This window comes from Equus asinus, chromosome 18, assembly GCF_041296235.1.
Source record: "Equus asinus isolate D_3611 breed Donkey chromosome 18, EquAss-T2T_v2, whole genome shotgun sequence".
NCBI lineage: Eukaryota > Metazoa > Chordata > Mammalia > Perissodactyla > Equidae > Equus > Equus asinus.
The window spans coordinates 40,168,028-40,191,306 of NC_091807.1; the positions used below are offsets into that span (position 1 = coordinate 40,168,028).

The 23,279-nt window shown below is 51.4% G+C and overlaps 3 protein-coding genes across 5 annotated transcripts in view; all 3 read right to left on the reverse strand.

The window, feature by feature from the left end:
• The window catches only part of TSPEAR (thrombospondin type laminin G domain and EAR repeats), a 182,092-nt gene that overhangs the window by 30,999 nt on the left and 127,814 nt on the right, over positions 1-23,279 (reverse strand). For all 3 annotated transcript variants that reach the window (XM_044751058.2, XM_070489033.1, XM_070489034.1), the window contains exons 3-8: positions 7,538-7,776; positions 5,380-5,470; positions 4,214-4,370; positions 2,784-2,915; positions 1,828-2,054; positions 665-851 (exon numbers count right to left, since the gene is read on the reverse strand). In XM_044751058.2, the coding sequence (XP_044606993.1) occupies positions 665-851; positions 1,828-2,054; positions 2,784-2,915; positions 4,214-4,370; positions 5,380-5,470; positions 7,538-7,776 (1,033 nt within the window). The remainder of the gene's footprint in view (positions 1-664; positions 852-1,827; positions 2,055-2,783; positions 2,916-4,213; positions 4,371-5,379; positions 5,471-7,537; positions 7,777-23,279) is intronic.
• LOC106842969 (keratin-associated protein 10-12-like) lies at positions 9,423-10,800 on the reverse strand. Its single transcript, XM_044751059.2, has one exon. It carries the CDS (start codon positions 10,758-10,760, stop codon positions 9,756-9,758), a length of 1,005 nt encoding a protein of 334 aa, XP_044606994.2. The 5' UTR covers positions 10,761-10,800; the 3' UTR covers positions 9,423-9,755.
• Positions 19,587-21,028, reverse strand: LOC123278358 (keratin-associated protein 10-12-like). The gene has a single exon (XM_044751060.2). The coding sequence runs from the start codon at positions 20,980-20,982 to the stop codon at positions 19,978-19,980; it is 1,005 nt and encodes a 334-aa protein (XP_044606995.2). The 5' UTR covers positions 20,983-21,028; the 3' UTR covers positions 19,587-19,977.

Sequence of the window (23,279 nt, forward strand, 5' to 3'; positions counted from 1 at the left end):
CCCTGCCCACCCACGCATCACACACAGTTTGTGTCCAGATCTGATGAGCCTGTTCTGGGGGAAATAAGTTCCTGCGTCCTTCTAGCCACCCTCCTAGTATGGCCATCCACACCAGCATCCTCTCCCTAACTCTGGGCCTGCTGCCAAATACCGTCGCGTCTCTTTCAGCCAGACCCCTCCCAAGGGGAGGTCAGTTGGTTAGTTTCAAAGGAGGCAGTCTGTGCTGGACAGGTGAGCAGGTGCTCAGGTGTGTTCACCCTTGGACTCCACTGTCAGATGGCCAAGCCCGAGGAATTGGACCAGGTGTGGTTTATCGTTATTTTATTTTATTTTTTTTTAAAGATTGGCACCTGAGCTAACAACTGTTGCCAATCTTTTTTTTTTTTTCCTGCTTTATCTTCCCAACCCCCCCGTACATAGTTGTATATCTTAGTTGCAGGTCCTTCTAGTTGTGGGATGTGGGACGCCGCCTCAACGTGGCCTGACGAGTGGTGCCATGTCCGCGCCCAGGATCCGAACCCTGGGCTGCTGCAGCGGAGCGCGCGAACTTAACCACTCGGCCACGGAGCCAGCCCCTTATCGTTATTGATGAAAAAGAACCCTCAGGCGAGTCATGCCCAGCCCCGGGATGGTTTCCTTTCGGGTCAAAGGCCACAGCCCCTACCTTCCCGATGGTTGGCCACAGCGAGGAAGTGCTCCCCAGCCACCTGGAAGGCCTCCCAGTCGCGGGCGCTGTGGGTGGGGACCCTCTGGTACGGCGTGAACCTCAGTTTTCTCTGGCTCCATTTGTAAATGACGGAGAACTCCTGACCCTTTTCATTCGGTTCAAAGTTGGCCACGGCCAGGAAGATCTGAAAGAGAGGACCCGGGACGCTCGGTTCTCGTGATCGGTGTGAGCGGTCAGGTGCTAACGGCTCCTGAACATCAGCGTCTCTGTCCAAATGGCCGTTACCGATGGCCTCGGGGTGGCCCGGGAGACCCTCACTGTCCCCGGATCTGCTGATTATGTTTAAGACCCTTCAGTGTGTCCGTATTCCCCAGCCCTTTACTTCCATTTCTATCTCCCAAACTCAGGAAAAGCTCTATGCACAAAAATGGTCTTCATCACCTGGAGGAGTGGAAAGTCTTAACGCCCTGCTCTCCCGCAGGAACCAGGTGTTTGTTCCGCAGCAGAGTACAACCGGGAATGCCCCGAATGTGACGTGACCAGGAGGCAAGATCGCTCGCCTGTGTGGTTATAACGGGAGCCAGAGCTTGGCAGGTAGGATGCGCATGCTGTGCCTGGAAGTGAGTGAGCTCAAAGTGAACCCTGCATCTGCCTGGGCGATGGGACAGAAGGTTTTTCCCACTTTTTCTTTGATGTACAGTTTTTATAATGAAAAAATACAGTTTTAAAATGGCATCAATTGAAAAACAAGAGAGTTGGTCATTCCTTCCCCATGTTGGATTGGAGCACAGCAGGACTGTGGTGGCTGTGAGCTGAGGGAGAGCCGAGCTGTGTCTGTCTGGATCACTCACCCACCACCAGTGGGAGCTGAGGCGAGGGCGGCCAAGGTGCGGACAGGGCTGCGCTCGGCACACACGTGCTGGTGAGTGAGTGATTTGGGGCGCAGGCAGGGGAAGGCGCCCTAGGACACTGCCATCTACCCCTGGATTTAGAGAGGCAGCTGAGCGTCTGACTTTGAAAGCCATTTAGAAGCTGAATAAGGCTTTTGAAACCAAGAGGAATACTTTTCCCCCTAGAATCTATGTATGGAGCCCCAGTCTTCGGACTCTGGGTTTTTCCAAGATAAAAAAGATCGAGGAAGTCACCAAATGCACACTTGCCCTTTTCCCGATGGTGAAATGTCTCCAGGACTGAGCTTGGTGCGTGCGGATGTTCTGGTACGAGGCGAACTTCCCGTCGGTCCATTTGTAGATGGCAGAGGTGGTCTTCCGATTGGCAGTTGCTACAAAGAGCCCGGCCTCAGGGATGACAAAGACCTCGATGCCCAGTGTCTCCGAGTTGGTGAACAGGCTCTGATGCTCTTCCACATAGTCCAGTTTTTCTTCGGCTTGTGACAGAAATATTGAGACTGGTTAACGCTCCCCAGAATGGAAGCCTGGATGGACCGTCCTGGGAGCAGGACCCCAGGGAGCATTAGCGATGGGCGTCACTTTCACAAAGGGCGAGTCACCCAGAGCTCGGTTCCTCACTCACGGAGAGGTCAGTCAGAGGAGGCTGTTGGCTCCTGCATGGGTTTAGGATCTAGAGAGCCCCCCCAGTGATACAGATCGGATGGAATGGCTATGTTGGGTCCTTATTAGATGTTTCTCACACCCGTTGCTTCTATCAAAGGTTGTGCCCTAAAGTGAACTAGAGTCGAGTCAAGAGCTTGCCGCCAGACCAGCTGGAGGCAGTTCCCATTTCCTGAGGACAGCCCACCCAGAGCATCCGCAGCAGCCTCCACTCGCCCTTCCCATGAACAGGACTGGGCTGCTGAAAGGGCTTGCTGTGAACAGTACCACTCTGAGAGGAACACTCAGGCACCACCGCACAGAATCTGTGATCAGAGCTGGCAGACAGGGAGTGAGGAGGCCGGCAGGGCCTACGAGGGAGGCCAGCTCCCACGGGGAGACCCGTGCTCTTCCCCAGCGTGGGACCATGTGAGAGAGGACGAGCCCTGCCTGCCCCCGGGTCCCACCCAGGATGGGGGTCGTTTGCCATTCCTAAGTCAGGCTGGCTCAGAGAAGAGCCCCTAAACCCCAGAGCCCTGGGGCCACGACCACCTTGCCCTCCTCACCTGCTAACACAGAGACCCACTCGCTGCCCACGCACAGGTATAGCCCCCTCCTGCTGGCGTCAAACCAGAACTGGGCATCCTCCAATTTGGTACAGGGAGGTCGGGATCCCAGTGTCACCTTCATGTCGGTTTCTGGGGAGAGACAAGGAAGATGAGTATCCAGTGGGGACATGCTCCCTGGAGGGAGACGGGTCAGGAGATAGACCCTGCCCAGGCGGTCCTGCCTTGCCTTTGCCTGCTGGACTGTGAGGAACCACTCAGCGGTCTTAACCGAGGTCTCAGGGAGGCAGGTGAGACCAGGAGAGCACGTGGCTGCCCTGGGGCATCTGCGCGGCAGGAGGCTGTGGTGCTCCCTGCACGTCCGCCTCCCTGCCGCTCCAGAAGGCAGCATGTCTTCCCTTGGGTCCTTAGCTTCTGAAAATCCTTAGGATCAAGGTGTGGCCTTGCTCCCATCTCATGTCTATTACTTACTGGCACAAGTTAATTTAAACTTCCGTTTTGCTTGGTTTTGTGGCATTCTGACCCCATCACTTCTTGTAATTCTGCCTCCATCTCAGGTCAAGCTCATACGTCCTAATGCTGCTACTTGGCCACAGTACAGCGACATCCACGCTGCGGCCGGGTCGCGACAGCCAGGCTGTGACACTGAGCACGTCCTTCACCTCTCGTTGTGCCCAGCAGAGGCCTGGGGTCCAACTCCTGCCCCCGCGAGTCTCCTTCCAGTTACAGCGGAGCCCCGTGTCTCTGAGAATTTGGAAGCACCATTCCAGGACTAGATTGTGAGGGGCGGACGTGCTGGAGAGGGGGCTCCCTGAGCTTGCGAAGCAAGGACTGCGAGGCTCAGCGGGTCGGCTGTCTCCCCACCTTGCTGAGTGGTGAGGGTGGGGCATGTGGTTTAAATAAACAGTCAACACGGTAACTTTGCATTGGGAAGATGCAAACACAGACTAGAGAAAGCAAAGCCAGGGACCGTCCGGGCTGGGGAGGGTACGGAAAATAGAAATGTACCTCCTGAAGGTCGGGGAGCCAGGGCTGAGGTTTGGAAACCTATCGGAGAGGGATGGGGAGAAAGGGCCCCAAATGCTGCTTTAGGGGCAAAACAGGCAGCAGGTGGGAGTGAGAGGCTCAAGGGAAGGAAGTCTAGGTCAGCAAACGCCCGGGGTTCCAGGCAGAATGAGCGGCCCATCAAAGGCACTGTCCGGACGGGGGCTGGACGGCCGCTGTGGGAGCCCTCCAGAGGAAGGGCAGATGACGCTGGTGTGTCTGACCCCCTGGTCTGCCTCCCCTGGGCCCGGCTGCATTCACCCCAAGCGTTCCCTTTGTCAATGTAACAGCTGCCCTCCTGTCCCTGTGCCCGGGAGAGGGTGGGAAGTGACAGGGCGCTTGGGACACCACTCACGTGGGGGAGCCGGTGGCTGTGGCCTACTAACCATAGGGATATCTTAGCACCTCATTCTCTTCTGGCTTCCCTGTGAAACCCCGCAGGATGCGGGGGATGGACAGCAAGGCGAACTCGGCGTTCCTGCAGGGGCACAGCCTGGGTGTGGCATCCGAGCCAGGCAGCAGGACCAGCTGCCTCAGCAGGCCCTGCAGAGAGAGGCACAGCGCCTTCAGACCCGCGCTGCTAGAGGGGCTGGGGACCGCTGGGCTCAGCCTGTGCAGACCCCGAGGGAGGGGTGCGAGTGGGGGAGGGGCATCCAACCCTCTCTAGAGCACGGAGAGAAGAGGCTGCATATGGTTATGGGAGGGGATTGGGAGCAATGGTGGAGGTCTGTACACCATTCTAAGGTAATTAAACCACAGAAGGGAGTTTTCCTGCGGACTTACCCAGAGTAACCAGCTACAATGCTCATCCATTTGTTATCCGTCCATTCATATATCCATCCTTACGTCCATCTACTCAACCGTTCACCATCCATCCACCCACCCACCCATCCACCTACCCATCTACCCATCCACCCATCCATCTATCCGTCCACCCACCTATGCATCCACCCACGCACCCACCTACCCATCTACTCAACCACCCATCCATCCATCCATCCATCCAAGCACGCCATCAATAAATATTCACAGAGCCCCTACAATGCCTCTGGCATGGTTCTAGCACTGGAGACAGCAGGAAACAAAATCCCCCACTGTGATGGAAGGAGGTCCACCTCCCCCCTCTCACCCCACATTCCAGAGGAAAGACAGACAATGAGCAAACACACAGCTGGTCTGCAGGTGGTCAGGGCTATGGAGAAAAGACACCCAGAGGAGGGGCTGGGCCGGCTGAGTGTGGGGTCACCTTCTCAGAGTGGTGGGGAAGCCTCCATGGTGAGAGGACAGGACAGGGCCCAGAGCGTAGGGGTAAGCCGAGGTAGCAGTGGGGATGAGTGTGCCCGGAGGAGAGAACAGTGAGTGCAAAGGCCCTGTGGTGGGCGTCTGCATGGCGTGTGGGGCTCCACTGTGCCCTCATGTTTACCATTTCCATTTAGCACACACAACAATCTGATGAATCACAGCATCAGGTCGTAGCGACAGACCTGTGGTGACAGCCCCCCATGAGCACAGGTGTTGAGAGGGCCAGGCCGGCGGCCCCCTCCATACCTACCGTGAACAGGCCTTTGGTCCTCCTCCGGCTGCCGATGAAGAACCGGGCTCCTTGCATGGATAGGGTGGCCGGGAAGGGCACGTCAGCCATTCTGAAAACATTGGAGGAGGGTTTTAGGGCCATGGGAGAGCAGGGTGGCTGCCCGTTTATGTAGAAAAGGGCAGGGACGGACCAGTGTCCAGGGGCGGCCATGGCAGAGCGCACAGGCTGGGCGGCTAAAACAAGAGAAACGTGTTCTCCGGTAGTCCTGGGGCCAGCATTCCAAAGTCAAGGTGCGGGCAGGGCCGCGCTCCCCCTGGAGGCTCTGAGAAGACCCTCCCTTTCTCTCCCAACTCTGGGGGCTTCGGCGTTCCTGGCTCATGTCAGCATCACCCTGCTCTCTGCCCCGTCGTCGCACGGCTTCTCCTCTGTGCCCCTTCTCCTCTCCTCATAAGGACACCAGTGTCTGGATCAGGGCCCACAGTGTGACCTCAGCTTAACCTGATCACAGCTGCAAAGACCTCGTGTCCCGTCACAGGTTCTGGTGGGTGTGAACTGGGGGGACGTTCTTCACCCCAGGACACAGGTCTTCGGCAAAAGCGTGTGCCGAGAGGTGTGCTGTGGCTCTTCTCTGTCTCACAGGAGCCTTTAGTGGCTCCTACCTGCACGGGGTGCCTGGCCTGCCTGCCCTCCACCGAGCCCGGGAGGGGACAGATGGTGTCAGGGCAGGACAGGATTCGCCTTGATGGTGACCCGGGAACCTCTGGAATTCACGGCTGGAGGAGGGTCTGGATGTGCAGGTGCATGTGGGGACAGGGAGAAGGCGGGTGCCCTGCTGGAGGGGACAGTGTGGCCAGAGCCTCTGGGGTGGAAAAGCCAGGCACAGGCTTTCTCCTGGCTGCGTAGGCCCTCTCAGGCCACCATGCCACATCCTCTTGTAGAAGCACCTGCTCCTTCCAATCTTTGCCGTCTGGCTGTAGCTGGCCGTGGCGAGGTCAGCTCCTGGCCGCTGTTCCAGAGTGTCCTGTGCTCCGAGCACAGCTCCCCGGCCTCCTGAGTCCTGGTGTGTGCCCTCCATGATGCCTAGGAGGCCTCTGATGTCTGGCCTCGGGGCCTACGTTCCTCCTTGGCCACCATCGGCTCCAGCCCCAGCTCCTCATCCCCCACCCACTTGGCCTCCTGCATCCGCTCCATCACAGAGCTGTCCTCACTGCTGGCTCTCTGAGAAGTCATCCCCCGCCCCCATACAGGCCCCGATGAATTTGGGGACATGGTGGGGGAGGGCTGTGATAAAGACGTGTTTAAACAAAGTGTATAAATGTTAAGTATTCTTTTTATTATGGAATAAGTTACATAATAACAAAGCAGAATAAGAGTCTGCCTTTGAAATTAATGTTTGGAATAATGATAGATTCAACATAAACTGGACCATTTGTGATTAAAAAGAAAGAATCGCCAGCCCCACTGGGCAAGGATGGGAGCTGAGGGCCGACGTGGGTCACCATCCACTGGCCGGGCTGCAGGGACTCACCGTTCCCTAGTCCAGCCGACTGGCTTCCAGGCCATGGGAACCAGGCGACCACGAGGACCAGACATGAACTCGGGCTTCGAGTGCCTGGGGTCACGTCAAAGCTACTAGGGACTATTCTGCACGGTTATTTAGGGTTTTAGTGACGATTTACTGGCTCATCCCAGAAGAGGAAAGCAAGTCATAGGTTAAATGACCGCGTTGAGAGTCAAAGCAAGCACCGGGTCTTAATTCCGGCTGCAGCCGCAGGTTGGATCTGGCGCCTGTGGGCTTTACGACCCCTACCGCCTCTTGCTGATGGTAACAACACTCTTCTCCTGGTCGAGTCCCCTTCACCCAGCCTGGACTCCGACCCAGGCCTCAGCTTCCTCTAGATGCCCTCCTCCAGCATTCGCCCCTGCCCCACCGGGGCCTTGCTGGGGGCAGGGTTGACCCCAGGTTCTGACGATGGCCCTGGCGCCCCCGCCTCAGCGGGTGGTTCCTAACGATTGTTTCCCCACCAGCCTGACCCCGCGCGGGGGGGTGCTGGGCTGTGCCCCCAGGCCGGGCTCACACGGCACCACGAGAGGGGCACCTGGCCCGGCCACTCTGGACCCGTCTTGTCGGACAGCACACACACATTCGACCCTCTCCGGGCGTCCTGGTACCTACATGTCCACGGGGAGGCCGCAGTCCGTGGTGAGGGAAAAGGATCCTTCAGACACGGCCAAGACCAGCGTGTGCCACTGGCTGTCCATCAGTGTCGGACTGCGGAAGGACACACGGGTCTGCCAGGCGCCGGCCGAGTCCTCGCGGAGGAACAGGAAGTGCAGCTGGGTGGGCGAGTAGCGCAGGCCGAGCAGCAGCGCATCCCGGTCCTCTGCCACCACCGCGAGCAGGTACTCGTTCTTCTGCAAGAGAGGACCCGGGCGGGGGGTGAGGGGGGCAGGGGAGGACCGGCGGGGAAAGACAGCCAGGGGAGGGCGGGGCTCCCGGCTGCAGGATTTCCTGCAGCACCCACGGTCTGTGATCAAACCAAATGCACCACTCGCACCTGTGAGCATGGCTACTGTCAGAAAAACAGAACATAGCAGGTGCTGGCGAGGATGTGGAGGAATTGGCGCCCTTGTGCACTGCTGGTGCAACACAATGGTTCTTCTGTTATAGAAAACACTATGGCAGCCCCTCAAAAAATCTATACTGAATTACCATATGACGCCGCAATTCTACTTGTGCGGACGTACCCAAAGGACTGAAAGCAGGATCCCAAGGGCATAGTCATGCACCCATGCTCACAGCAGCATTACTCACAACAGCCAAAATATAGAAGCCACCTAAATGTCCATCAATGGAAGAATGAGTGGCTAAGTCAAATGTGGCCTATCCATACAATGGAATATTATTCAACCTTGAAAAGGAAGGAAGTTCTGACATCAGCATGGGTGAGCCTTGAGAACATTACGCCAAGTGGAATAAGCCAGTCACAAAAGGAGAAATATTGCATGGTTCCACCTATATGAGGTACATACAGCAGTCAGATTCATGGAGAGGGAAAGCAGAAGGGTGGGTGGCAGGGGCTGGGGAAGCTGGATGGGGGGTTAGTGTTTAATGGGGATAGAGTTTCAGTTTGGGAAGATGGAAAGGTCTGGAGATGGATGGTGGTGATGGTTGCGCAACAATGTGAATGTACTCAATGCCACTGAGCTGTACACTCAAAAACAGTTTGTGTTACGCGTATCTGACCACAATTAAAATCCGTGCACCACCCACCAAGATCGTGATCTCAGAATGCCAGCAAAACCAGCCACACATCAGTTTCCTACTTGGACGGTACAGAAACCGTGTATACTTGACTATAAGTAATTGCAACTTAGAAGCTATTAATTCCCAGCTTAACACGTTAAAAGGGTAAAAAATAGAAAGTTATCAAACATCCACTGCCAAAGCACCTATGTAAAATAGTTATAGAGTATAATCTTTCTTTAGCAAGTCTCTGCCCAAATTCCATGTGCCTCTAACGCTAAAGAAGAGAAACCCTCCATGGGCCTCATATTTACTCTAACGCTTAATTCAGCAAAGTCCACCTGGTCATATGGCCTCTGCCACTCTGGGTGCTGAGGGGGACACACATGGCCTCATTGGTTTCCCTGGTGGGAGGTGGCACTGGGACTTGCCAGAAGGGAGGGGAAATTCCCCATGTGACAGCGTTCAGGAAGTGGATGTGATGCTTGGAGGCCCGCAAATGACAAAGCAAGGACAACATCCTTAGGATGCTGTCTGGGAACCGGAGGCAGGTGGCAGCAAGGAGTTGACTTCACAGCAGGGCACCTCGGACCAGGGACTCTCCACACCGCTGTGGTCACGTCTCTGGCACAGCCTGAGCAGGCACTGACCTTCCTGGGCGAGGGCGGGAATCCCACCGGTGACCCGGCCCAGAGGAGGGAGGCCACTGCCCTTCGGGATTCCTCAGTCACTCACTCTCACAAATGTTCGCGGCTGGAGGAGACCAATGTCTGGTCAAAACCGTGTGTTGCCCCAACCCCACCCCCGAGTGTGAGATGAAAGAAGCGCATCAGGTGGGGAAGGGAGTTTATTGGGTGCCGAGGAGGGGCTGACACTTGAAAGTCCACAGGTGACCCGAGCAGAGAAACTGGGAGAGGACAGGTGACCCAGAGGCAGGTGGAGGAGCCTCCTGGAGGCAGCAGCTGGGGAGCAGCGACGTCCGGGTTCCTGGGAGGCAGAGGTCAGGTCAGGACAGTGGACACCTGGGGGGACCCTGTCCTGGGTGGGGGCAGCCACCTAACAGGTCAGGACTGGACTGAGGGGACGGGGAGGACCACGGTCACGGGGTGGGACCTGGAGCCCGGCTGGCCCTGGGGGACGTGCCCGGTCAGCAGCAGGACTTCTGGGCCGAGGCGGGGCTGCAGCGGGCCACGCGGGAGCACGTGGGACGACAGAGCAGGGACACGCAGGAGGAGGGTCTGCACGTGGGGCGGCAGAGCAGGGACACGCAGGAGGCCGGGCGGCAGCAGCTGGGCTGGCAGGAGGCAGGGCGGCAGCAGGAGGAGACGGGCACGCAGCAGGCAGGCCTGCACACGGGGCGGCAGATGAGGGACACGCAGGAGGAGGGTCTGCAGCAGGACGGGGGGCAGGGGCTGGGCTGGCAGCACGAGGGGGCTGGGCAGGGGGTTGCCTTGGAGCAGACGGGTGTGCAGGAGACGGGCACGCAGCAGGCCTGCTGGCAGGAGGAGGAGGTGCAGCAGGAGGGCTGGCAGCTAGACTGCTGGCAGCATGAGGAGTCTGAGCAGGGGGAAGCCCCAGAGCAGACGGGCACACAGCACACGGGGTTACAGCAGACAGGGGTGCAGCAGACGGGCTCACAGCACACGGGGTTACAGCAGACGGAGGTGCTGCAGACGGGCTCACAGCAGGCCTGCTGGCAGGAGGAGGAGGCGCAGCAGGAGGCCTGGCAGCTAGACTGCTGGCAACATGAGGAGTCTGAGCAGGGGGAGGCCCCAGAGCAGACGGGCACACAGCACACGGGCTTGCAGCAGACGGGGGTGCAGCAGACGGGCACGCAGCAGGCCTGCTGGCAGGGGGAGGAGGTGCAGCAGGACGGCTGGCAGCTAGACTGCTGGCAGCACGAGGGCGTGCAGGAGCTGCTGCAGGCTGACTGGCAGGGGCTGCACACACAGCTGGCAGGGGTGCAGATGAGGCTCAGGCAGGGGGCTGGGGCGCAGCAGCTGGGGGCACAGCAGGGAGGCTCGCAGCAGCTCTCTGGGCCATCGTCCACCCGCCAGGAGGAGTCGGGGCAGGAGTCCCAGGCACCGGGCTGGCAGACCCGGCTGCCATAGCTGAGGTCGCTGGAGCAGACGGACAGGGTGGAGGCGGCCATGGTGGGTTTGGTGCAGCTGGAGGAGAGTGGAGTGTGTGTGAGTGTGTCTGTGAGTGTGCATGGTGCCTGGGGCTGTGGCTTTTATACCTCTCTCCAGTGTGTGTTGCCCCAGCAGGCGGCTCACTGAGCCTTCTCCTTCCTTGTTGGTGTTTGAGCTGAGTCCCCGGAGCCCTTGTTGCTTCTGGTTTATTTACATAAAAGAGTTTGCCGCTTGTAAAATGCCCATTGTTGTTGAGAACACAGTTGACCCCCTGACCTGTGTTTGGTTCTCCAGGCAAACACCACAGGACAACTGTCACGTCTGCAGCCCTGCCCACGGCAGTCGCCCTGCTGGCTCGCTCTCCAAGTGTCCTCTGTCACGCTGCAGGTGAGGGGACGTGAGCCCCAGAGTCTCAGTGACGGGGCCACACGGAGCTGAAGTGGGATGGCACAGGTCATCAGGGTGGGACGTCCCCCACAAACAGAAGGGCTGGACAGTAGGACTGACCCACCCAAGAGGAAGTGGGAAGATAGACAAAGAAGCATGTCAAACACAAGGCGAGATGGAATACAGGAAGGAGCCTTCGGAGAAGCCAATGCTATTCCAGAAGGTCCAGTGTTCACCAAACAGAATTTCCAGGAAGAGACCAGCGAAAGGGAGAAACAGAATCTTTTCCAGAGCAGAGGGGAAACATGGGTCTTCAGATAGAATTTTGACCCAATATGGGACAAGGTGAATGAAAAATGGTGCGTGTCTACACACACTCGTGAAATATCTGACACCAAAGACAAAGACACATCCTGAAAGTTTCCAGAGGGATCGGCATCCTTCTTCAACTCAGCAAGTCGAGATGCCTGAAGACAGTGGGACCAAGCCTTCGAAGGCTGAGGGAAAATGACTTTGATTACGCAACTGCATGGGGTCCTGTGGTGTATGGACATTAAAGTATTTCCGGTCATACAGCTGTTCTGAAAGGCGCCACTCATACGCTCTCCATGAAAACATCTCAAGAGTATGTGGTCCAGCCAAACAAAACACAAACCCAAGGGAAGGAGAATACAAAAAATAATGAAGACAAAAAAACCCCAGCACACAGCAGGCTGAGGCCGTCAGCCTCTTTAGGGAGAGGAAATGCATCTGGCTGACCTCACAGAACCCAGAACTGCGTTCCCCTCCGTCTCCGTCTTCGCCTAATTCACTCCTTGTGCCGTTCAGGTCTGAGTTCTGACAGGTGGGTGTGGACCACCACCGCCCCGTGCAGAAGAATTCCACCCCCTCATAAGTGCCCCTGTGTTGTTCCATTGCAGTCAGCTCCCCCCTCATCCCAAACCCCTGGCAACCGCTGATTTTCAGTCACGATAGTCATGTCTCTTCTGGAATGTCATATTAATCAATCATACAGTATGGAGCCTTTTGGATCTGACTTCTCTCATTTAGCAGAATGCCCTTGAGATTCCTCCCTGTTGTCGTGTTCACCAATAGTTCATTCCCTTTTCTCGCTGAGTAGCACCCCATCGAATGGACGCACCACAGTTTGTTTAGTCAGTCAATGATTGAAGGACCTTGTCATCGTTTCCTGTTTCTGACGATTAAGAACAAAGCTGCTACATCATTGTTTGTGTGCAGGTTTTTGCATGATCATGAGTTTCATTTCCCTAGGGTAAACACCCAGGAGTGGAATTGCTGGGCCATATGGTAGGTGTATGTTTAACTTTACAAGAAACTGATAAACTATTTTCTAAGGGGGCTGTGCCACTTGATGTTGTGAAATTTTTTAAAAATTTTAACCTTTATAATAAGTGTGCAGATATTCCTTATTGTAGTTTAATTTGCATTGCCCTGATGACTAGTGATGTGCTGAAATTCTTATTTATTTATTTTTTTTTTGAGGGAGATTAGCCCTGAGCTAACATCTGCCACCAACCCTCTTTTGCTGAGGAAGATGGGCACTGGACTAACATCTGTGCCCATCTTCCTCTGTTTTATATGTGGGATGCCTGCCACAGCATGGCTTGATGAGAGGTGTATAAGTCCACGCCCGGGATCCGAACTGGCAAACCCTGGGCCTCCAAAGCGGAGTGCATGACCTTAACCACCTTGCCACCAGACCAGCCCCTGAAATTCTTTAATGTGCTTATTTGTCAACCTGTCTTCCAAAGTGGTTGTACTATTTTACATTTCCACCAACACTGCAGGAGAGCTCCTGTTCCTCCACATCCTTGCCAACACTTGGCAGTATTTCTTCAAATCTTTAGGCCCCTTTCCTTTCTGAGCTTTTCTTAATATTGAATTCTGAGAGTTCTTTATATATTTTGGATACAAGTGCTTTGGTCAGATGTGTGGTTTGCAAATATTTTCTACTACTCTGGTTCGTCTGTCTTCTCATTCTCTGAACCACGTCTTTTGAAGAGCAAAAGTTTAATGTCGATAAAGTCCAATTGATCACTTTTTTCTTTTTTAGATCACGATTTTGGTGTTGAATCTTAGAACTCTCTGCCTAACACAAGGTCACAAAGATTTTCTTCTAAAAGTTTAAAACTTTTACATTTAGGTCTCTAATCAATTAAATTTTTACATTAAGTGCAAGTTATGGGCCAAAGTTCACTTTCTTTTTTGCATATAGACATCCAGTTGTTCCAAATACGCTTCTGTCTCATTAACCTGCCTTTGCGCTTTTGTCCGACTTCAGACGACTTTGTCTGTGTGGGTCTGTTTCTCTATTCTGTTTCCCTGACCTGTGTACCTCCCCTTTTGTCAACATCATGTTGTCTTTATTGCCGTAGCTTTACAGAAAATCTTGAAGTCAGGGAGTGTGAGTCCTCCAACTTTGTTCTTCATTTCAAATTATTTTGGCCATTTGAGTATCTATTTGAGTATCTTTTCTTTTATAAATAGTTTTAGAATCAGCTTGTTGATAACAACAAAAAATCTTTCTTAGATTTTGATTGGGATTGCCGTGATCAATTTGGAGGTAACTGACGTAACAGTATTCCAACCTGTGAACATGGTCTGGGTCTCCATTTATTTCTGTCTTCTTTGATTTCTTTCATCAGTGTTTTCATGGTTTTCATTATGTACATATTCTGTTAGATTTATACTTTTCATTTTTTATTCTGTTGTAAATCATACTTTTAAACAAAATTTTGAATTCCAATTTTTTTATTGCTATTATATAGAAAAATAATTAACTTTTATTATTTTAAGCTTGCATTCTTCAACCTGGCTGAACTCTTCTATTTCTAGGAGTTTTTTTTTTTTTTTTTTTGTAGATTCTTGAGGGTTTTCTCTGTGGACAATTGTGTGAGTAGACACAGTTTTATTGTTCATTTCCAGTATGTTTGCCTTTTATTTCCTCTCCCTGCCTTCCTGCAGTGAGAACCTGCAGGATGATCTGATTCCGAGGACGTCTGTGTGTCGTTCCTGGTCTTGGGGGGAAAGCATTCGGTCTTTCACAGTTGAGCATGATGTTGGCTGCAAGTTTTTCATAAATGTCTTCTATCAGATTAAAGATTTTTTCATTTATTCCTCATTCACTGTAAGCTTTTTTAAAAATTAAAGAGAAAGGAACACTCCCTAACTGATTCTATGAGGCCAGAACTACCCTGATACCAAAGACACTACAAGAAAAGAAAACTACAGACCAATATCCCTTATGAACATTCATGCAAAAAATGCTCAGCGAAATACTAGCACACTGAATCACGCAGCATATAAAAGGATTAGATGCCGTGACCGAGAGATCTATTCCTGGAATGCAAAGATGGTTCCACAGTAACAGGATGGAAGGAAAAAATACATAATCATTTCAATTGATGCAGAAAAAGCATTTGACAAAATTCAGTACCCTTTCATGATAAAAACAACCAACAGGGGCTGGCCCAGTGGCTCAGCGGTTAAGTGCACACGTTCCGCTTCGGCGGCCCGGGGTTCGCCAGTTCAATCCCGGGTGCGGACATGGCACTGCTTGGCAAGCCATGCTGTGGTAGGCGTCCCATATGTACATAAAGTAGAGGAAGATGGGCATGGATGTTAGCTCAGGGCCAGTCTTCCTCAGCAAAAAGAGGAGGATTGGTAGCAGTTAGCTCAGGGCTAATTTTCCTCAAAAAAAAAAAAAAAAACTAGAAACAGAAGGAAACTACTTCAACATAATAAAATATATATATGAAAAACCCACAGCAAACATATTCAATGTTGAAAAACTGAAGGCTTTTCCTCTAAGATCAGGAAGAAGGCAAGGAAGCCCACTTTTGCCACTTCTGTTCACCCCAGTACTGGAAGTTTTGGGAGAGCAGTTAGACAATAGAAGAAACAAAAGGCATCTAAATTGGAGAGGAAGAAATAAAGTCATCTCTGTTCACAGATGCTGTGATATTATATGTAGAAAATCCTAAAGATTCCACAAAAAAACTGTTAGAACTAATAAATGAATTCAGCAAAATAGCAGGATACAAAGTCAACACACACAAAAGATCAGATGTATTTCTTTATGATAACAATGAACAATCCAAAAAAGAAATTACAAAACAATTCCATTTACACTAGCATCAAAAAGAATGAAATACTTAGGAATTAACTTAACCGAGGAAGACGTATACAATGACAACTGCAAAACATTGCTGGAAGAAATTAAAGAAGACATAAATAAATGGAAAGACATCCCACGTGCACAGATTGGAAGACTCAGCATCATTAAGATGTCAATACTGTCGAGAGTGATCTACAGATTTAATGTAATCACTATCAAAATCTCAATGACATTTGTTGCAGAAACATAAAAATCCATCCTAAAATTTGTATGGAATCTTAAGGGACCCTGAATAGCCAAAACAATCCTGAAAAAGAACAAAGCTGGAGGGCTCACACTTCCTGATTTCAGAACTTACTACAAAGCTACACTAAGCAAAACAGGGTGGTACTGGCATAAAGACAGAAATATAGACCAATGGAATAGAATAAAGAGTCCAGAAATAAACCCTCACACGTTAGGTCAAATCATTTTTGACAAGGGCACCAAGTCCATTCAATGGAGAAAAGACAGTCTTTTTGACAAATGGTGCTGGGAGAAAACTGGATATCCACATGCAAAGAATGAAGTTGGCCCCTTACCTAACACTATACACAGAAAGTAACTCAAAATGGATCCATGACCTAAATGTAAGACCTAAAACTATAAAAGTCTTAGTAGAAAACAGGACAAAAGCTTCATGACAGTGGATTTGGCAATAATTTCTTGGATATGACACCAAAGGCATAGACAACATAAAAAAAATACACAAATTGAATTTCATGAAAATTTTAAATATTTTTGCATCAAAAGACAATATCAACAGAGAAAAAAGGTAACCCAAAGAAATAGGAGAAAACATCTGAAAATCATGTATCAGACAAGGGGTTAATATCCAGAATATAAAGAGAACTCCTAAAACTCAATAACAAAAACAACTTGCTTCAAAAATGGGCAAAGGACTTGAACAGATGTTTTGCCAAAGAAGACATACAAATGGCCAGTAAGTACGTGAAAAGATGCCCAACATTACTAATCATTAGAGAAATGCATATCAACACTACGATGAGATACCACCTTCCATCCATTAGGATGACTACTATATATAAAAAACAAACAGAAAATAACAAGTTTGGTGAGAATTGGAGAAATTGGAACCCTTGTGCACTGTTGGTGGGAACAGTAAATGGTACTCTACTGTGGGAAGCAGTATATTGTTCCTCAAAATATTAAGAGTAGAATTATCATATGAGCCAGTAATTCTACTGGGTGTATGCTCAAAGAAATTGATAGCAGAGTCTCCAATATATATTTGTAAACTCATGTTCATAGCAGCATTACTAACAATAGCTAAAATGTGTAAGAAATCCAAATATCCATGGATGGATGAGTGCATAAGCAAAATGTGGTATATACATACAATAGAATATTCTTCAGCCTTAAAAAAGGAAGCAAGTTTGACATCAACACGGATGAACCATGAAGACATTATGGTAAGTGAAATAAACCAATTACAAAAAGACGAATACTATATGATTCCACTTAGATGAGGTCCTTTAGAGACAGAAAGTAGAACGGTGCTTCCTAGGGGCTGGGGGAGAGGAGAATGGGAAGTTATTGTTTAATGTGTATAGAGTTCCAGTTTTGCAAGATAAAAAGAGTTCTGGATGTGGATGGTGGTGATGGTTATGCAACATTGTGAATGTACTTAAGACCAGTGAACTGTGCACTTAAAAATGGTTAAGATAGTAAATTTTATATTATGTGTATTTTGCCTCAATAAAAAATTTTGGAAAAAAAGAAATGAGCCATCAAGCTATGAAAAGATATGGAAGAACCTTAAATGCACATTACTAAGTGAAAGACGCCAATGGGAAAAGTCTCCATACTGTATGATTGCAACTATATGACATTCTAGAAAAGACAAAACTATGGAGACAGTAAAAAGATCAGTGGTTGCCAGGGGTTAGCAGGGAAGGAGGGATGAGCAGGTGGTGCACAGAGGATTTTTTAGGGTAGGGAAGCTATTCTGTATGAACTATAATGGTCCTTATTGTCATCATACATTTATCAAAACTCATAGAGCGTACACCCCTAAGAGTAAACCCTAATTGAACTATGAACTGTGGGTGATATAGACGTGTCCATGTAGGTTTATAAATTATAACAAATGAACCACATCTGTAGCAAATGTATCATGATCTCAAGATGTCAACGGGGGGAGGCTGTGCCTGTGTGAGAGTGGCGGTATTATGGGAACTCTGTGTACTTTCCGATCAATTTTACTGTGAACCTAAAACTTCTCTCAAAAAAGTCTATTAAATTGATATAAAACAATTAAGTTTATCTTTTTTTTTTTTCTTGAGTGAGTTTTGGTGGTTTATGTCTTCAAGGAATGAGTCCATTTCATCTTAATTGCCCAATTTTTAGGAATAGAATTGTTTGTTGTACTCCCTTTTAATTTCTTTAATACCTATGAGGTCTGTAGTAATTCCTTCTCTTCCATTCCTGATATTGGTAATTTGTGTCTTCCTTGTCTTTTTCTTACTTAGTCTAGCTAGAGTTTATCAAGTTTATCATTTCAAAACACAAACTGTGGCTTCATTGATTATCACTATTGTTTTACTGTTTTCAATTTCACTGATTTTTGCTTTAATCTTTATCATTTCAAACTTTATGCTGGCTTGGAATTTAATTTACTCTTATTTTTCCATTTTTAATTTTAACCTCTTTTTTCTTTATGTTTAAAGTACACTTCTTGTAGGCAGCATAGACGGGGTTTGCCTCTTCATCCAATCTGACAGCATCTTTTCTGTTCCACCTTTCTCTTCTCCTTTGGGACCTCCGATTACAAGTACATCAGGTCAACTGAAGTTGTCCTACAGCTCACTAATGCGCTGTCCACTTCTTTTTCTTCTCTGTGTTTCGTTTAGGTGATTTCCACTTCTCTGCCTTCAAGTTCACTTGTCTTTTCTTCTGCAGTGTCTATTCTGCGGTTAATCTTGTTTAGTGTAATTTTCACCTCTGACATTATAGTTTTCCTTGCTAGATGTTCCATTTGTGTCTTTTTAAATCTTCCTCATCTTTCCTTGATACGCTTGCTTAATCTTTTCTCTGACTTCTTGAACGAATGGAGCATAGTTGTAAGTCTCAATAATTCTATCATCTGTGACACTTCCGGCTTGGTCTTAATGGATTGATTTTATCCTCATTATGGGTTATATGTTCCTGCCACTTTGCATGCTTGGTGATTTCTGAATGGATGTCTGAAACTGTGAATTTTACCTTGTTGAGTGCTGAATTATTTATGAATATACTTGACCTCTGTTCTGGGATGTAGGAAGTTACTTGGAAATGGCTCATCTTTGAGGCTTGCATATAAGCTTTGACAGGTAGGACTAGAGCAGTGGTGACATTAGGGTGAATTTTACCCCACAACTAGGTCAGTACCCTTCTGAGCGGTGTACCTGGTATCCTCAGACTTGTGAGAATTTTCCAGCTGGCAGGTGGGGCAGGCACTGTTTCAGGCTTGGTTGGATCCCTGGGGACCGGTCCGTCTAGTTCTATTGGTTTGCGCCAGTCTCAGGCTCACATGTGTTTGTGGATCATTACTCAGCTGACACTGCAGGGGACCCTCTGTGGGACTGGGGAGTACCCAGTGCTGCTCTCTTCTCTCTCGCACTCTGACCCCAAACGTGAGCTGCCCAGGTCTCCCCCAACTCCCAAGGCCATCTCTGAAATGCAGGGGTCCATGGAGCTCCACATGGGTTCACCATTTCTGTACTGGGGCCTGGAAACACACTCTAGGTGGTGAGCTGGGCCAGGTGTGAGACCCAGTTTTCTGTTCTCGCTCTCTGCTGGTCCCGTTCTGTGCTTCTCAGGTCCTTGAACACCCGTGCTTCACAATTTTGTTAGTTTTGGGGGTTGGCCCAGGTGGGAAGGTCATCCAGTCCTTCTTATCCCATCTTGGATGGAGCAGCTCCTCTCTCACGCCATCATGTTTCTGATAGAAATGTAGACCTGCAGATGGACCACAAGGCTGACCCCAGGCCCCGCAGAGGCTGTGCTGAGTGGAGTCCCCAGGCTAGCTTGCTAGCGGGTGATTCTGGGGAGCCAGTTAGCCCAGATGGGACAGTGGGTGGAAAAGGTCAAGGGGACCTGAGAACCCCAGACCACAACACATCTGCAGGTGACCAGCCTCAGGAAAGCTCCGAGCACGGCCTGAGCAGGCACTGACCTTCCTGGGCGAGGGCAGGAGTCCCACCCGGTGACCCTGTCCAGAGGAGGGACTCCACTGCCCTTTGGGATTCCTCAGTCACTCACTCTCACAAATGTTCGCGGCTGGAGGAGACCAATGTCTGGTCAGAACCATGTGTCGCCCCAACCCCACCCCCAAGTGTCAGATGAAGGAAGCGCATCAGGTGATGAAGGAAGTTTATTGGGTGCTGAGGAGGGGCTGACAGCTTGGAAGTCAAGTGACCCGAGCAGAGAAACTGGGAGAGGACAGGTGACCCAGAGGCAGATGGAGGAGCCTCCTGGAGGCAGCAGCTGGGGAGCAGCGACGTCCGGGTTCCTGGGAGGCAGAGGTCAGGTCAGGACAGTGGACACCTGGGGGGACCCTGTCCTGGGTGGGGGCAGCCACCTAACAGGTCAGGACTGGACTGAGGGGTCTGGGAGGACCACGGTCACGGGGTGGGACCTGGAGCCCGGCTGGCTCTGGGGGACGTGCCCGGTCAGCAGCAGGACTTCTGGGCCGAGGCGGGGCTGCAGCGGGCCACGCGGGAGCATGTGGGACGACAGAGCAGGGACACGCAGGAGGAGGGTCTGCACGTGGGGCGGCAGAGCAGGGACACGCAGGAGGCCGGGCGGCAGCAGCTGGGCTGGCAGGAGGCAGGGCGGCAGCAGGAGGAGACGGGCACGCAGCAGGCAGGCCTGCACACGGGGCGGCAGATGAGGGACACGCAGGAGGAGGGTCTGCAGCAGGACGGGGGGCAGGGGCTGGGCTGGCAGCACGAGGGGGCTGGGCAGGGGGTTGCCTTGGAGCAGACGGGTGTGCAGGAGACGGGCAGGCAGCAGGCCTGCTGGCAGGAGGAGGAGGTGCAGCAGGAGGGCTGGCAGCTAGACTGCTGGCAGCATGAGGAGTCTGAGCAGGGGGAAGCCCCAGAGCAGACGGGCACACAGCACACGGGGTTACAGCAGACAGGGGTGCAGCAGACGGGCTCACAGCACACAGGGGTGCAGCAGACGGAGGTGCAGCAGACGGAGGTGCTGCAGACGGGCTCACAGCAGGCCTGCTGGCAGGAGGAGGAGGCGCAGCAGGAGGGCTGGCAGCTAGACTGCTGGCAACATGAGGAGTCTGAGCAGGGGGAGGCCCCAGAGCAGACGGGCACACAGCACACGGGCTTGCAGCAGACGGGCACGCAGCAGGCCTGCCGGCAGGGGGAGGAGGTGCAGCAGGACGGCTGGCAGCTAGACTGCTGGCAGCAGGAGGGTGTGCAGGAGGTGGTGCAGGCTGCCTGGCAGGGGCTGCACACACAGCTGGCGGGGGTGCAGATGAGGCTCAGGCAGGGGGCCGGGGCGCAGCAGCTGGGGGCGTAGCAGGGGGGCTCGCAGCAGCTCTCTGGGCCATCGTCCCCCTGCCAGGAGGAGTCAGGGCAGGAGTCCCAGGCACCGGGCTGGCAGACCCGGCTGCCATAGCTGAGGTCGCTGGAGCAGACAGACAGGGTGGAGGCGGCCATGGGGGGGTGGTGGGGCTGGAGGAGGGTGGGTGTGAGTGTGAGTGTGTGTGTGGGAGTGTGTGAGGTGCTCTGTGATGCCCGGGCTTTTATATCCAGCCCCTGGCCTGTGTTGTCCCCTCAGGAGGCTCTCACGTCCCCCTTCCTTGTTGGTGACTCTGGCAGGGCCCAAGAAGCCTCATTAGATGAGTCAGTTGCTGGGTGGGAACCTGAGTGACCGCCTGACCAGTGTTTGGCCCTGCGGAAGCTGGTGTGTGGCCCACACTATGGCCACGGGTTTCCTCCTAAAGGTGCCCTCGTGGTTGGTCAAGGTAGATGTGTGGCCGTGACTTCCTCGGGCGGATGGCCGTGGTCGACCCTGGTTGGGCTGCTGTGGCTTGGCCGGGTCCCATGGATCATGTGGGGAGAAAGGTGCCCGTGGGAGGGACGTGGGGGACAGCCCATCCCCTCGGTGCTGGGCAGGAGCAGAGGGGCCGTGTCGGGAGACCTCAGCACTAGTCCCAACACTGCAGGTTTCCAGATATTCCTTCTTCATTCACCCCACACCTGTGTGCGGCGTGGGGCTGGGGGCCGTTGGGCTGGGGTCGTCAGGGTGCAGACAGGCAGTTCCGGGAGGCAGGGCGGCGGCCACGGGCAGTGTCTTTGTCAGCCCTGCCCGCATTATCTGCGTGGTGCCCACATCAGGAGGGGCCTCATGTTCCGGTAGATGGAAGCGGTGCTGAGAGTGGATGGAAGATCTTTGGAGATTTCGATGACCATGTGATGATGACGTGGGGGATCTGGCCAGTTCCCTGGTTTCAGCCTAAGAGAAGGTACTGGATAGGCCACACGTTACAGCATCTTGTGTGGCCTCCTCCCAGCACCCACCAGAAAGTGGACAGCGGGTTTGTTTGATGCTCTGGTGTTTTTTTTGTTTTCTTTTCCTGATAGAATTCACCAGTGAAGCCATCTGGGCCTGGAGGGTTTTTTTGTGGAAAGTTTTTTTTTTTTTTTAAATTATGGATTCACAAGAAGTTACAAAAACTTTACAGAGAAGGTCCCGTGTACCTTTCCCCCAGTTTTCCTCAATGATAGCATCCAGCCTAACTTTAGTACAAGTCACAACCAGGAGCTTGACAATCCACAGATCTTATTCAGATTTCATCAGATTTACATGCACTCGTGTGTGTGTAGTTTTATGCAGTATTTTCACAGTCGTAGATCATATAACCACCACCACCATCAGATACAGAATCATGCCGTCATCACAAGGCTCCCTCATCTACTCCTCATCTCGTCATCTACTCCTCATACCCACACCGACCACACTCTCCTCCCTAACCCCTGACAACCACGCATCTCTTCTCCATCTCTCTCCTTTTCTTACAGTGAGAATGTACACAAGTGGAGTCATACAGCTTGTCACTTTCTGAGGTTGACTTTTGCACCCCACAATTCCCTTACAGTCCATTCAAGCTGCTGTGCATGTCCACAGTTGGCTCCTTGTCTTGCAGGTGGAGTTCTGTGGTGTGATGTCCCACGGTTGGCTTACCCTTCACCTGTGGAAAGGCAGCTGGGCTGTGGGAAGGTTTGCAGCTGCAGACTCGATTTCTTTAATGGGTCTGGGGCTACTCAGGTTATATATGTCTTCTTGAGTGAGTTTTGGTAGTTTGTGTCTATCAAAGAATTTGTCCATTTCACTTAGGTAGTCAAGTTTTGGGGCATAAAATAGTTCCATGTTCTCTTATTACACTTTCAGTGTCTGCAGGATGTCTACTGACGTCACATGCCTCATTCTAGATTTGGTGATTAGCATCTTCTCTCTTTGTTTTGCTGGTCAGTCTTGCTAAAGGTTTATCAATTTTATCATCTTCTCAAGGAAACAGCTTTTGGTTTCTTTGATTTTCTCATTTTTTTTTTCTGTTTTCCATTTCATTGATTTTTCCACTCAGATCTTTATTATCGTCTCTTTTCCTTGAGTTTACCTGGGCCCACTCGCCCTAGTTTCTCAGATGGAAGCTGAGGTCGTCTATCTGAGAGCCTCCTTCTGTTCTAATTGGACATTCAGTGCTGTAAATTCCCCCCTTGGAATTGCTTTAGCAGCACCCCACACATTTGGATGTGTGTTTTCATTTTCATACAGTTCATACTATTTTCTAATTTCCCCTTTTCTTTCTTCTTTGACCCATGGGTTATATAGAAGTCCTTTTCATTTCTTAATATTTGGGGATCTTACAGGATCTTTCTGGTGCTGGATTTCTAATTTAATTCCATTATGGTCAGAGAATAAACATTATATGACTTAAATTCTTTTAAGTTTG